Below are 14,787 nucleotides of genomic sequence, written 5' to 3' on the forward strand. Positions count from 1 at the left end.
ATTTTCTTTTTAACCCTTGATGAACAGAGGAGGAGGCGGAGGAGAAGACAGCATGAAAAAAAGAGGGCGGGATACTGTCACCTTGACAAGGCATTTTAGCAAATCTTATACATATATATTTATATTTATATATTTTTTCCTTCTTTTATCCCAAAAAATAAAAAATACAAAAAGGCACAAAGACGTTTCATTTGAATTACAAGATGGAGTCGGAACAAGTGTTACATGGAGTAAGCATACGAGATAAAAAAGGTGTCATAAAAACAAATAAAATTAATACTAATATTATTATTATTTCCATCAATATTATTGTTATTGGTATCATCAACAGTTTCTCTCTGAAAGAATCCCCTCCCCCCGTTCAGCTTGGTGAGAGAGAGTGCGATGCTGAGGTAAACGTTTCCTGTCTGCTCTGGTTCATGTGCCACTCGAACCAACAACACGTTTCACTCTTCAGGCGTCGTGGCACCGAACTCCATCAAAACCGTTCACTTTAACGCACCTGCAGGTTCAAAGCTCAAGAGCAGGCGGGTCCTCGTCAGCGCTCGGGCCCGAAATATTACACATTAATCTTCCTACATTCTTCTTCCTATAAAATACACAAGAAAACAGAACGACTGCGGCCTAGGATTATTTTTGTTGTGATTGAATTTTGTTAATAAACCATTTTGTCTTCAAACTTCTTTTTTTTAAACAGACAAAACTTTACAAAACAAAAAAAAGGCACAAATCCTCACATTTGAGAAGATGCATCCAACAAATGTTTGAGTCAAACTCGATGAAGACGATTGTGATTAGCTTTCAGTTGATTGACAAACCAAATGCTCAATAATCCACCTCTCTATCATCTGCAGTTATTAATGATAAACATGGAGAATTAGGTTTTTACTTTATACTGATAATTACCAATTTCTAGTAAGTGTTAAAAAATGGATTTAAAGTCCAATAATCATCTTCTAAATCTAAATCTGTCTCTTCCTGTAAATCACTGTTTGATGACTCATGAAGCCTTATGTTGTGTAGTGTGTTATTTACTTTGGAGTTGGCTGTAACGTTGTCAGGGCGTTAGTAGTGTTTCGTGTTTGTGTGTTTTTTTGCCTCTGGTTAACGTGTGCGGTCTCTGCAGGACAACAGTGAGGACAACACTCACGTCTGTCCAGGTGCACATGAGACAGAGCAGACGCTGCTGCGAGGCGTACCGACAAAAACATCTGATGAAAACAATTTGAAAGAAATGTACCACGAAGTTAGTGTTGTAAAGCTGCTCTCCCTCTGTCTGTAGTGTTAGTTTACTCCTCCTCTCCTCCTCCAGCTCGCTAACGAAATAAAATACTGGTTATGAATGGCTATGATGTACACCACCTCATCCAATCTCACTTTCACTCACTCACACACTCAGTCGATACACACACACACACACACACACACACGCCTCCTCCTGGCCTTCCCTTCATCAGAAGAAGGAGTACTGGTTATCGATGGCTCTGGGTGCCCTCGCTCCGTCCCTCTCTTCTCCCTCCACAGCGTCCAGCTGGCGGAGAGGAGTGTCCCTGTCCCTCTCCTCCCAGTCCTCCACTCCTCCTCCACTTCCACCGCCGCTGCCCCCGCTTCCTCCTCCTCCTCCTCCTCCTGTCGTTGCCATCGTCACCACGGGCGCTGTGGCTGCTCCTCCTTCTCCCGCTCCTCCTCCTCCTCCTCCTCCGGTCTCCGTCTCATTTCCTCTCTCCTGGGGCGGAGTCGGTGGCGGCGGCCGGCCCGGCGGCAGGGGAGGAGGCTGAGGAGGGCTACGGGGTCTGCTGGTCAAGTCTGCACGAAGAAGAAGCAGAGGAGAGAAGGTGAAAAGAAAGAAGGGAGAAAGAAAAGTAGAAGAAAGAGGCAGGAGGAGGAAAAAAGTGACAAAGTGTGAGAAGTGAAGAAGAGTGAGAGGAGAGAAAATACAGTGAGTGGACGTTAGGTGGGAGGAGTCTGTGGTGATGGAGTCCACGGGAGTAATGGAGGTGACACACACACACACACACACACACACACACACACACACACACACACACACACACACACACACACACACACACACACACACACACACACACACACACACACACACACACACACACACACACACACACACACACACACACACACAACTATTGGTCTTTTATCTGTTATTGTTAATTACTTCCTTCTGTATTTCAACCACTTGCTTCTCTAAGTATAATTAAATGATTATTTAAATCAGGAGAAATTAATACATTTCTATGAAACACCAATCCACTCAGGGTGACGAGGAGCTCTGGACACCAGGTCGGGGTGGTTTCGACCGGGCCGAGTCACAGAACCGGTTCCGGGCCCGGTGGTGATGTGTGTCTGTTCACCGCTCAGTCGCTTCATTCACTCGCTCTCACTCGCACAGTCCTCCTCTCTCAGCCGAGTCCGGTCTCACTTACACACAGTCAGAGATGGGGGTTGATGGAGAGTCAGGATGGCGAGTGGTGATGACGTCACAGACTGTGGGCCGACTGCCTGCCCTGTCCCGGCCTGCAAGGGGATGAGCCAACGGATACAACACACAAACAGAGAGGTCAGAGAACAACGGGTCACGAGGTCAGATGGAGAACACATGACCGAGAGGAAGTCGTTATCAACACATCTGTGGTTTGTTTCCATCTTAATTCAAAGGTCCTGATGAACACCGGTGTGGAGGAGCTGTAAACAACAACACTGATCTTTCCACTGCAGAATGTATAAGTCATGTCCCGCCTCCTGCTGCTCTACAGGCTCCTCCCCTCTACCAAGGCTCCGCCCCTCGCCTGGATGTTCCCCACATGTTCCTGTTTGACCGAGTCGGACCCGAGAACCTGCTGCTGCTCTATTTCACAGTAAGTTCATGTCTGAAAACAGTTTTAGAGAAACCGACCAATATAGTTTAACATCTGGGATTATGTGACAACCTGATTCCAAATCAGAGGTGAAGAGATGAAGAGCCGAGGATGACATGAAATATCTGTGAGCTGCAGAACTATGACCAGACAGACACACATCAAAGGTCTGCTCATCTTCACCTGTCAGAGTCCGAGTGTCCTCCTCCCGTCTCCTGCTGCCCTGCGCTCACTTTACACTTTCACAATAAACACGGTTACAACCCGGACAGGCACACACACGTTTGTTCTTCTCGCTTACTGAGGACACTCATTGTCTTAAACACTCTCTAGCCCTTCATCCTAACCTTAAACCATCCAAACCATACAGGGTTTTGTTTCCTTCATTGAAGAAGTGAACATGTTTCTGTAACGATCAGTTTGAAGTGTGATGATTAGAAAACAGCAGAGGAGCAGTCACTCAAGACCAGAGGACTTTTTAAAGCTAGTGAAGATGTGCACATGTAGTAGTCACAGCATGAGGTTCTCTGATGCATGGATAACGGTTGTCTCATTGAATCGTAGCCCTCTGGATGGGAATCGAAGCGTGTCCGTGTCTCTTTTTCACATGAAAGGTCTCAACCTCAGAACACATCAGCAGGTTTAGAGCTGGAAACATTCTTCATCTGTTTTTAGAGTTACCAGGCTGAGGTGGACATATCTGCACCATTGCACTATTGTTGTTTTGTGTTCTCTTCAGCTGTTTTTATATATATTTAGATATATATACTTTATTTTCTATTTTAAATTTTGATATTCTATTTCAAACTATTTCTATTTTATTGTGTAGGTTGTAATAACTTGAGCATTGCTAGAAGAGAGCCTGTGACTCGAGCATTTCACTGCCAGCGACTGCTTCATGTTATTGTTCATTTGATAATAAAAATCTTGAATCTTGAACCTGCTGTGCAGCAACAACAGAGGAGGACACCCACAAGGACAACTACACAACACAACCCTGACGGGACAGACACACCTCAGCGGGTTTCACCTCTCAGAGGTGTTGAGCATGTGAGGACGTCCAGTGAGAGACTGTCGACTCAACACGTTCTGACTCTGTATCTGTAAACATGGAGACTCATGCTGACTCGTACCTGGCTGGCGGACGGCGGTGGCGCCAACGAAGCTGATGAGCGTGACGTCGGAGGCTCCGCCAGACTCCAGAGGGATCGGGTGCACCCGGAAGTGCTCCAACATGTCGAAGATGGACTGGAACCAGAGGTGCTGCACCCGACACTGACCGTCCTCGTTCAGCGACAGACGGAGGTGCTGAAGGGACGAGAGCGGAGACGGGGACGGACTCAGTGATGAAAGTCTCCACGTTTAACACAGCTCAATGTTTCACATGAACTCTGAACACACTTCCCTCTGTGATCAGGGCTGATGGTGAGTTCACACGTAGATCTGTGTGTTTTGTACTTTAAAGTCTGAATGTGTAAACAACATGGAGGCTACAAAATAATATGTGTTGTGTTTTATCATTCAGAGTGATTGAACAGTTGGTAACTGCTTCCAGTGGAATATTGTTTTCCCTTGTTACTAAGGTCAATAATGCAGATCAGCGAACAGTTACAACCTACAACCAGATATACAACATGTAAATCTATACCATCAATCATACATTTATAAATACACTTAATTCCGTCATGTTTTTGACGGACACAGTTTCTGACCAGCGTCCGATGAAGCTTAGGTCATACGACCACTAAGAGGTTAGTTCTGTATCTGCACAGGAAAACATTTAAAATAATGTACACAGAACAGAACGCCCCTGAACACGTCTGTCTGTGGAAAAGAACTTTTCACTCAGATGAGCCGACAGCTGTGGAAGTGGACCTCAAGGAGTAAAAGAATTCTGAAGTTTCCTCTCCAAGGATAACATCCCTTTGTGTCCGTCTTTACTCCAGGACTCACCTTGGCTTTGCCCTGGAAGTTAAAGGTGAGGACGTATTCTCCGCGCCGTGTCTCGCTCTGGCGAACCAGAAAGACGCCGTGGCTCGCCGGGCCTCCGGCCAACACCAGCTGAGCAGCTTTGAGGCGAGACAGGGTTCCGTGAAACCACTGACACTCGCTGAGAGGGTGCTCCACGGCATCGGCCGACGTCACCTCAGAGAACAGGAAGGACCCTGAATGAGTGGAAGAGAGATTTGTTTATTTTAAAAGCATCCAGATTATAAAGTTTCATAATGAGCTATAGACTGAGATGAGGAGCTGCTACTTCGGCTAACCCCCGGGTCAGAGCTGGTACCGGATGCTATTCACCTGTGGCATCTGGCGTCTCTGCAAAGGGTGTGCCCAGACTAGCCCCGCCTCCACCAAGAATCCGGCCGTCTGGTTCGTCGAGAGGGGCTCGAGGCGGCAGCTCCGGTGGAAGAGGATCCATCAGCGGTGAGGAGCCTCCGATGCCTCCGTATAACACTGAGACGAGAAGCAGAGGCCAACAGAGATATGAGTGTTGTTGTTAACGGCCCCAGTGAACCAGAGCAGCCGCTGTATCACACACTCACCTTGTGACAGACGGTCCACAACCTCAGGAGTTCCACTGATGTCTAACGGGCCACCGCACCCTCCCTCTGCATCGTCCTGCTCGCTGTGGGGGGGGAGAAACCGTTATTACCCAGACCCGCTGTGTGATCCACTCGCCCTCTGGCTGCGGCCGTTACCTGAGACAGATGCCGTTCCTGATGTCGCTCAGCCAGGCTCTCATCTGAACAGCGTCTCGCGTCTCGATCACATACTGCGCTGACGCTTCCAGCTGAGAGGAAGTAAAATAAGGAATCAGACTTTCACACACTCGTTCACACTCACTCCTCCTTTCTTCACCAGCAAGGGTTCAATTGAGATTCTCCATCTTTGACATCTGCAGGAGAAAATGTTCCTCCGGTTTCTACACTGCCATCTCTGCTCCCCATGCGGTGTGACTACCTGCAGCAGAAACGTGTTCTCCTTGTCAGGGACCTCCAGGGCCGTGGTGCTCCTCACGTCCACGATGGAGCAGCACGGGACCGTCAGCCGGGGCTTCGACGACTGCAGAGACAAACCAAGATAAATGAATAGCTGGAGTAAGAGAGACGCTTCAACACCGGAGGGAAACACTTACTTTAGGTGGAATGAAGAACTCCAGGTAGTACTCCTCCCCCCGCTCACCGCCCTCTCTGTCGCGCTCTCGGAGGACCAGACGACACTTGTGCCAGCGCCCCCCTCTCCAGGGCACGCTCCCCCCGCTGATCAGAGGCTGCACCGGACTCTGAGCCGCCGCGGACGACGCCGAGGCAGCGTTGTTGTTGTCCGTACCGTGATGCAACAAACTGAATGAGAAGCCAGAGAAGCCGTGGCTTCCACTTAACTCGTCGCTGGACGAGCTGACGCTCACCCCCCCCTCCCGCACCAGTCGGCCCACCCTCCTTGGCGGCCCCATGGCGGCGGCGGCGGCGCTGCTCGGAGGCAGCGTGGAGGAGGTGGAGTAAGCACAGGAGGAGGTGGGGGTGAGGACAGGAGGAGGGGATCGCGACAGTCTGAGTTTCTCCAGCCGATGACTCCACTTCTCCTTCTCGCCTCCTTCCCCGTTGCTACGCCGCCGATCTCGAGCCGCCTCGGACAGAGACAGAGAGGTGGCGCTGCTTGAAGACGAGGGCGGCAGAGAGGAGGAAGAGGAGTGGGGGAGGGAAAGGGGCATGGACAGAGAGACTGGCATTGAGGAGGTGGGTGTGGGGGGCTGCGTGCCAGAGTTCCTCTTGGAGGTTGAAACCAAAGTAGCGTCCTGCACACCCATCGTGTAGCTGTAGCTGGAGGGCAGCTGGCTCTGGGCCGAGTCGCTGGAGGAGCTCCTCCAGTGCAGGATCCCACGGACGCTCCCCCGAACACTACGACCAACACTCCGCAGGGAGAAGCGCTTCTTCAGTTTGTTTTTGGAGGAGTTGGGCGTGCCGTTACCTTTGGAGTCCGGCGGAGGCGTGTCGGAGGAGGGGGAAGGTGGAATCTGAGAAGTGTGGGAGGAGTCAGCATTATCCACCTCGGTAGACTCCGCTTCCCGCTCCTCTGTATCAGGATCCTCTCCAACAGACGACACCCCGAGCCAGCTGTCCTCCTCTTCCTCAACGGGTGCTTCCCCATTCCCGGGGGCGATCATGGCCCCCCTCTCTTCACGCCTGCCGTTGTTCCCCCCCACTGATGAGCAGCACGACGAAGAGGACGATGGCGGGAGCACTTGGCCGTGGGCATAAGAATCTTGAAACCTGTCATCGATGCGGTTCTCCAACACCAGCCGTGTGGGCACCGGCTTGGACAGAGCCCGCATCATGCTGAGAGGGGGGCACGGGAGCACCACACCCCCCGTGGCTGAGAGGGGCGAGACCGCCTCTTCTTCCAGCGAGGTCGCATCTGACTGGGGAGCCCAGGTCATCAGTTCGTCCCTTCCAGAAGCACAACTGGGCGGGAGCGCCCCCTCCAGTTCGCTCTGGAAGTGACGGACAAAGCGGTCGGTAAAGCGCCGGCAGAAGGCGGCTGCTGAGTCGGGGGAGTAGTGCGGGTTCTCCTGGAGAAAAGCCCGGAAGTGACGTGCGAAGTCACCGGCAGCAACGCGTGCATGAAGCTCACAGAACTCGGTCCAGCTCAGGCAAGGGGAGGGGGAGGGAGTGGGGGTGTCTGAGAGGGAGGAGGGGTGGGCCTGGGGTGGAGGGCTCACGAGAGGCGGGAGAGGGGGGGGCCGCGGGGTCAGGGGCAGCATGGAGGGAGATGGAGGAGATGGAGATGGGGAGGGTGAGGGGGGTAATGGGGAGGAGGTGGCTGCCCGCGGGCTGGGCGGGGTTAAAAGAGAGCCGTTCATCCTCAGACGGGGGGGTGGCGCTGACGCACCTGAAGGTCGTCAGTTCACGTTAAACATTCAACAGAGACCGGAAGTGATGCACAGGAGACTGACGGAGTCACATTGGTCTGATCGTCTACAGATTCACGTGAGGTCTGAACTTCATGAGAAACGTTGAAGAGACGCCCTCCAGACCCACGAGGTCAAACAGCTCCACAGGCCTCTGCTACATTATTATTACAATTCAAGAAAATGAGTTTCAGCCCGGAAACGGGAGCGGGGAGAGGAGGAGCTGAGCAGGAGTCAGAAGATCGGGCCCTTCGTCGGTCACAGGAGATCCAGAGAAGCTCGGCTTCATCCTGGGAACAGACACACACTTCACAGTTAACAGGTAAAACACTGATACACAATATGTGTTACTGATTCCTTAGATTTTTTATCAAACCCTGACATGTAACTGAGGTTTGACATTTTACTGATCAATCAGTGACTTTATGATGAATAACAACGAAAACACAATACAATGAAATATATAGATATATATCTATAGATTTGTTTTTATGGAAAATATAAGCATACTTGAAAATCTTTGCTTTATTTATACAGTAAATTGAAACTGTCGGGCTCTACTTTTAATTGCTGAACATATTTAGGTCTGATGGAAAACTTAAAATGATTTCCAGAGTTAGTGACGTAGACTTATAGGATTTAATATACATTATTCTGAAAGAGCCCTTCTGCCTTTTGACCACTATTAATATATCAGCATATTTTTACAAACTTCAACAGCGTGTTGTGTTGATAGTTGTATGTTGTGTTGATTGTGTTAATTGAGATGTGTTGGTTGTGTTGCGTTGGTTGTGTTATGATTGTGTTGTTGATTTGTTGCGTTGGTTGTGTTGATTGTGTTATGTTGGTTGTGTTGGATGTGCTGTGTGTACACGTTCCAAGTGTAGCTGATATAAAATGAATGTGTTTATATCGCAGTTATTACAGGAGTACTCAGTACGTGTACTTATATAGTACTGATGGTGCACATGCTGTCTAACAGCTGTAATGCTAGTATTCTTCCCACCTGGTGCAGTAGAGTCGTGTATTTGTACCCTGATAGTATCTGCAGCAGGACTGAACGCAGTACTAGGAGGAGGTGCAGTTCCTCCTCCTCCTCCTCCTCCTCCTCCTCCCTGCACCTGGAGGTCTCACAGGTGAAACTCCTCAATCACTGCTGAGGAGCAGGGAGTCGTTAGCTTGCTAGCATGAAGTAGCTGAGTGCTGCTCATTCAGCCTCTTTAAAGACGTGTAATGTTAGCAGCTAACATTAGCTACCTGCCGTGGGCTCCGGAGCCGAGGGTCGTGGCCGTGCTTGTCCCCCGGGTCGGTGGCCTGAGTGCGGGTCAGACCCTGAGGCAGCTCGGGCTCAGACCTCCACACATTGAATCCTCCGACAGCAGCTAACGCGTAAGATTCTCAGCGAGCTAAGCTAACCGTTAGCCACTTAGCTCGCTATTAATAATCCAGCTAGCTAGCTATCAACATTGCTGCGGCAGCGCGTGCTGCGCGTACCTGAACATCAGAGTCCGCGTGCTCGTCTGAGTCCGTGCGTGAAGCTCCCGCACGGTCCGCCTTGGTTTCCCCGCAGCTTGTTGTTGTTGCTGAACGTTGCGTTGCGCTGCGTGAGAAACTGTCTGTGGAGAGAAGGACCCGCTCCCGCACAACCACCAAGTCTCGCGAGAGCTGCGAGGGAGACGAGTGCAGTTTGCTCTTCACGGCTTCCGTAACAAAATAAAAACATACATTTAATACATATGTGTTTGATTATATCATATACATTTAAATTCTTTCTCTATTTCAAAAATGAAATCACACACACGTTAAGATAAATACACATAAAAACATTATAGAAAGAGCAAATCTTGTTTAAAATAAAACGAATCAATTTAAATGATTAAATAAAGACAAATAAATATCAAATATTATACTTGATGTGTGACAATGTCTAACTGCACATAGAAATATTAAAGGTAAACTGCATCATATTTTATTGCTGTGTTTTTGGCCATTCTCCTGATTTTTTCCCCCATTTTTCATGCTTCTGTACATGTTTCCATTTCTTCACCACAACATTCTTAATTCAGGATAATTTATAACACAGAGTAGCACATTATGATTACAGCCAATTCAACAGTAGGTGCAGTTCACCATCACGACCATAGGAGGGCAGTCAAATCACAAACCTGAATACCAACACATGTTTCAAAATAAAGTCAGAGGAGACTTATTCCCACATTTCTGGTAAAAACTTTCAAAATAAAAGTGGTGCAGACTGAAATATACGCATGGGTAAAACATATTATGTATAAAGTATTTATTCAGGTGTATTTTTTGAGACAATAATACATTACAGTAAACCTAACTCCAGGCAGGAGTCACCCCTTCACCTACCCAACCAATCAGGAGTCAGTCTCAGCTGTCAATAATTAATCAGAAACACTTACTGAGATAAGAACGACCTGAAACGTCTACTGAGGTTTTTTAATTTGTTCCGTGTCCCATCGGCTAACATAGAGGAGGTCGGTTCGATCCATATGTTCTGGCTTCAGTTTTCGTAGCCATCATGTCATCCATCTTTACCTACAGCCGTAGCTCAATACGTGTTTACGTTGGTGTCACTGGACCTCTCTCGCTCATGACCTTTGACCTCTCCTCTTTCTGCTTCCTGTCTAGCTCACTGATGACCCTCAGTGTTTCTCTGTTTCCTGTGAACTCCACCAGTCGGGTTCAAGCTGCTTGGATTTATCTCTCTTCATGTCGCTGCAGCACAGTTTCTGTCTCCGCCTCCTGAGAGAGGAAAGGATGTGGGTGGAGTGTTTGAGCGCCGGCGGAGCAGGCGGAGGGCCCCTCTGCAGATCAGGGCAAACCAGTAGAGCTGCAGGGGCCACAGCAGCGCGGCTCCCAGGTTACACTGCCACGGGGCCACCAGGGGCACCAAGTACACAGGCATGGAAATGTACCTGGAAAAGAAACCACACCAATCTCACCACATGAACAAATCATATCAATTTGACTTCTTATTATAATTGTTATATTGAGGTACAATTAAAATGACAAATTGAAACGAAAAATGTCGGTTTTCAATAAAAACAACAGTTCAATTCTTTGAACACACACAGACACACACACAGACAGACACACAGACAGACACACAGACAGACAGACAGACAGACACACACACACACAGACACACAGACAGACAGACACACAGATAGACACACAGACAGACACACAGACACACACACAGACAGACAGACAGACAGACACACAGACACACAGACAGACACACAGACACACACACAGACAGACTGACTGACACACAGACAGTTACCTGCTGTAGGCGTAGTACAAGTAGGGGAAGAGTAAAACCCGGCAGCTGAAGAAGGTGAAGAGCATCAAGACTCCGTTGACTTTGTGCAGAAGTGTGTGTTGTTTCTTGTACTGACGACAGGACGTTACATCAACACAGATATTAGTTCATATCAAACTGTGTGTGTGTGTGTGCGTGTGTGTGTGTGTGTACCTGGATGAGGACTTTCCCCAGACAGACGGACGGTGTGCTGAGCTCAGCCAGAAACAAAACACCCTGGAAGTAATCACCTTTCCCTTGTCTCCACAGCTGACACACACACACACACACATACACACACGCACAACCACACACATAAACATACAGACAAACACACACACACACACACACACATACACACAAACAAACACACACAATGTTGATATCAACTTGATGAATAAAAACATAAAGCATTGTGACTTTTCGTTCTTGACAGATCATTATTTTGCTGAGTCATTGTAAATCACATCCTTGACATTTTGGCCCTTGGTGAAGGAGGACAGGTGACAGCGCCCCCTTAAGGCTGCAGTGTTCCTCACATCCAAAGACCAAACCAGGGTAAGTTTCCATATCAGATTAAACAAAGTAGATTCAGATGACGGAGCGAGTCTGACAGCTGACAGTGAACAGACAGCCCTGAAGGTGGCGCTAGAGCAAAGGTTACCTGCCATAGTTACCAGTGAGGCAGGGAAGCAGAAGGTCACCATGAAGACGTGATGCAGCACCATGAGAAGCTCTGTGCGCAGGTAACCCCCCACCACAGCCCCCGACAGCTGCTCCTGCTCGTGACCTTTGACCTGCAGCTTGTGCCGGTGACACAGGAACATGGCGTAGACGTCATAGGCAAAGTAAGGTGTCGCAAACAGGATGTAGGAGTCGGTCAGCCAGTGTCTGAGCAGGAATCAAACCATCAATCAGTCAATCAATCAATCAATCAATCAATCCATCAACTATCCAAGTGACTTCAACTTTACAGCCGTTTTCAAACAAACATTCAATATAATGATTGATGAAGTTGTAAATAAACAATAAAATAACATGTAAATCCAGAAGAAAAACAGAAATTAAATGATGAACTGAAAGATGAAATAAACAGCTGGATATTAAGAGAAACACAATCCAAGAGGTAGACAAGGATTAAAAAGAGTAAAATGTGTAAATAAAAAGATTAATGAAACAGATCTTCAGTTTGCTTTTAGGAATCTCAATATTTGCTGATGAAGTGATTTTAAACAAATGTAAACTTATATTTACATTTATCAGTGCTTTCACTATTAAGGCCTAAAAATGAATCGTAAACATACATAATAAAAACCATTAGAAAGTATAAGTGTGATTAAAAAGAAAAAGAGCTGGACTGTAATCTTATACTTTTAACTTTTCCCTTTTACTAAAATGAAAAAGTCTGAAAACTTCGTCTGCAGCGTTTCTGTTTGTGATGTGACGAGTTCAAGGTGAGTTCCACTGTTGAGCGGAGATTTGATAAACAAATGATTCTGCTTTGACAGGGAAATGACTGTGGAAACCCCCCCCCCCCCGTCCTCTGGGCTGCTCGTCCCCGTCTCATTGTCTCACGTCTCGTCCCTGTGGAGGATTACTGATCTCTGCCTCGTCTTAGAGACACAAATAGCTCTGCTCAGGAGGTTCAGGTCCTAATGAGATTACTGTCCACCAGTGTGTGTGGAAACACTTGAGTTCTGAATTTAACATCAGTTACAAATGGAGACGAATTAAAGGAGAAGGACGATTTAAATGAGCTCAAGCTGTAGTTCTCACAAGTTCTACTGCAGCAACCTTCTCCAAGAGGCGTGGAACCAGCTTGAGAACCTGAATATCCCCTAAAGTCTCAGTGGAACCTTGTAAAGGTCCAGAACAAGCTCCTTAATAACCAGTAGTACCTTGTGAAGGTCCATAACAACCACTTTAATAACCACTAGAACCTCGTTAAGGTCCAGAACAAGCTCCTTAATAACCACTAGAACCTTGTAAAGGTCCAGAACAAGCTCCTTAATAACCACTAGTACCTTGTAAAGGTCCATAACAACCACTTTAATAACCACTAGAACCTCGTTAAGGTCCAGAACAAGCTCCTTAATAACCATTAGAACCTTGTTAAGGTCCATAACAACCACTTTAATAACCACTAGAACCTCGTTAAGGTCCAGAACAAGCTCCTTAATAACCATTAGAACCTTGTTAAGGTCCATAACAACCACTTTAATAACCACTAGAACCTCGTTAAGGTCCAGAACAAGCTCCTTAATAACCACTAGAACCTTGTAAAGGTCCATAACAACCACTTTAATAACCACTAGAACCTCGTTAAGGTCCAGAACAAGCTCCTTAATAACCATTAGAACCTTGTTAAGGTCCATAACAACCACTTTAATAACCACTAGAACCTCGTTAAGGTCCAGAACAAGCTCCTTAATAACCACTAGAACCTTGTTAAGGTTAACCAAAAACCATCTGCAGAACCTCTGGACTGACACCTTGTGAAGGGCCTAAAACCATTGTTGAACATCTCAACCATATGAACCTCCTAACTAGGAGCTCTCTGACCTCCTCAAGGAGACTCAACCTCCTGGATCCACCTCCCATCACTTTTTAGCTGAACTCAACAACCCAAGGAACCTCTAGAACCTTACTTGATCATAAGAATATCTTTAATAACCACCAGAACCTTATGAAGAATACATTTCCACCATCACAATAACCAGTAGAAACTTGTCATGAAGACTCCTTCAACCTGCTCAGATATGAATCTGAAACTAAACTTACTAAACTACATGTTTACCTTTAGAACCTCATGAGGTCTTGGACCACTACAACCAGACAGCTGGTCCTCACCTGTCCTCCATGACGTCCCTGCAGGAAGAGATGATGACAGATCCGGCTGACGAGGCCATGACGGCTTGGACGGACGACACCAGCCTGAGAGGACAGACACACAACTGTGACACACACTGATTTCATACAAGGACAGAAACATGTATTTATGTCCCATCTGTCAACATGGAGAAGGTTTATGACCTATACTGCAGCAGGACACTAGGGGGCGATCCAGATGTTCCAGAAGTGTGTGTGTGTGAGAGAGTGTGTGTGTGTGTGTGTGGGTGGGTGTGTGTGTGTGTGTGTGTGTGTGTGTGTGTGTGTGTGTGTGAGTGTGTGTGTGTGTGTGTGGGTGTGTGTGTGAGAGAGTGTGTGTGTGTGTGTGTGTGTGTGTGTGTGTGTGTGTGTGTGTGAGTGTGTGTGTGTGTGTGTGTTCTTACCGTGTGGACACGACAGCAGCTTCCCCTTCGCTCCATCCCATCATGTGTCTCAGGGTCATTTTGGACAACAGGAAGAGTCCAGGGAAGAAGACGGACCCGGCCGAGACAAGGACGAGGGCCCACATGACTCCTGGGTTTACCTGTGTGTGTGTGAGTGTGTTTGAGTGAGTGTGTTTGTGTGTGGGTGTTTGAGTGAGTGTGTGTGTGTGTGTGTGGATTTGCCTACACACTATGTGGATTAGCTGCTGCGTTACATGAGTCTGCAGGAGAAGGAGGAGGAGCAGCAGGAGGAGGAGGAGCAGGAGGAGGAGGAGCAGGAGCAGGAGGAGCTTGTTTATCATCAGAACCATGTTTTTACTATGATGTGAAACAGGGACACCTACAGGTAACAATCAT

The 14,787-nt window shown here is 47.7% G+C and overlaps 2 protein-coding genes across 4 annotated transcripts; both read right to left on the bottom strand.

Annotated features, from left to right (window-relative positions):
- Positions 1 to 1,643: 1,643 nt before the first annotated feature.
- On the bottom strand, positions 1,644 to 9,429 carry sh2b1 (SH2B adaptor protein 1). 3 transcript variants are annotated; one of them, XM_062408296.1, is made up of 11 exons: positions 9,046 to 9,187; positions 8,795 to 8,941; positions 6,016 to 8,078; positions 5,841 to 5,942; positions 5,579 to 5,670; positions 5,423 to 5,505; positions 5,178 to 5,333; positions 4,830 to 5,041; positions 4,010 to 4,184; positions 2,445 to 2,535; positions 1,644 to 1,806 (listed from the first exon to the last, which is right to left on the bottom strand). In XM_062408296.1, exons 3-11 carry the CDS (start codon positions 7,738 to 7,740, stop codon positions 1,785 to 1,787), a joined length of 2,658 nt encoding a protein of 885 aa, XP_062264280.1. In that variant the 5' UTR covers positions 7,741 to 8,078; positions 8,795 to 8,941; positions 9,046 to 9,187; the 3' UTR covers positions 1,644 to 1,784. The 3 variants fall into 3 exon arrangements, with proteins under 3 accessions (XP_062264280.1, XP_062264279.1, XP_062264278.1); XM_062408295.1 differs by having other exon boundaries at positions 8,795 to 8,944; positions 9,046 to 9,183; XM_062408294.1 differs by lacking the exons at positions 8,795 to 8,941; positions 9,046 to 9,187 and adding an exon at positions 9,283 to 9,429.
- A 369-nt stretch (positions 9,430 to 9,798) lies between these two features.
- On the bottom strand, positions 9,799 to 14,622 carry LOC133971091 (ceramide synthase-like). Its single transcript, XM_062408308.1, has 6 exons — positions 14,392 to 14,622; positions 13,970 to 14,053; positions 11,797 to 12,010; positions 11,294 to 11,389; positions 11,102 to 11,211; positions 9,799 to 10,730 (listed from the first exon to the last, which is right to left on the bottom strand). The coding sequence occupies exons 1-6, from the start codon at positions 14,514 to 14,516 to the stop codon at positions 10,523 to 10,525; spliced, it is 837 nt and encodes a 278-aa protein (XP_062264292.1). The 5' UTR covers positions 14,517 to 14,622; the 3' UTR covers positions 9,799 to 10,522.
- Positions 14,623 to 14,787: the final 165 nt, after the last annotated feature.

Source organism: Platichthys flesus, chromosome 16 (assembly GCF_949316205.1).
Source record: "Platichthys flesus chromosome 16, fPlaFle2.1, whole genome shotgun sequence".
In the NCBI taxonomy this organism is placed as follows: domain Eukaryota; kingdom Metazoa; phylum Chordata; class Actinopteri; order Pleuronectiformes; family Pleuronectidae; genus Platichthys; species Platichthys flesus.

Bases quoted from the DNA above. Each gene is read 5' to 3' on its own strand.
- sh2b1 (XM_062408294.1), bottom strand. From the start codon at position 7,740: ATGAACGGCTCTCTTTTAACCCCGCCCAGCCCGCGGGCAGCCACCTCC. The intron at 4,185-4,829 runs GTGAGTCCTGGA...TCGTCCCTTCAG, and splicing joins ACTTCCAGGGCAAAGCCAAG to CACCTCCGTCTGTCGCTGAA. The intron at 1,807-2,444 runs GTAAGTGAGACC...TTCTTCGTGCAG, and splicing joins ACCCCCATCTCTGACTGTGT to ACTTGACCAGCAGACCCCGT.
- LOC133971091 (XM_062408308.1), bottom strand. From the start codon at position 14,516: ATGTGGGCCCTCGTCCTTGTCTCGGCCGGGTCCGTCTTCTTCCCTGGA. The intron at 12,011-13,969 runs GTGAGGACCAGC...ATTCCTGCTCAG, and splicing joins AGGGACGTCATGGAGGACAG to ACACTGGCTGACCGACTCCT. The intron at 11,212-11,293 runs GTACACACACAC...TCCTGTCGTCAG, and splicing joins TGGGGAAAGTCCTCATCCAG to TACAAGAAACAACACACACT.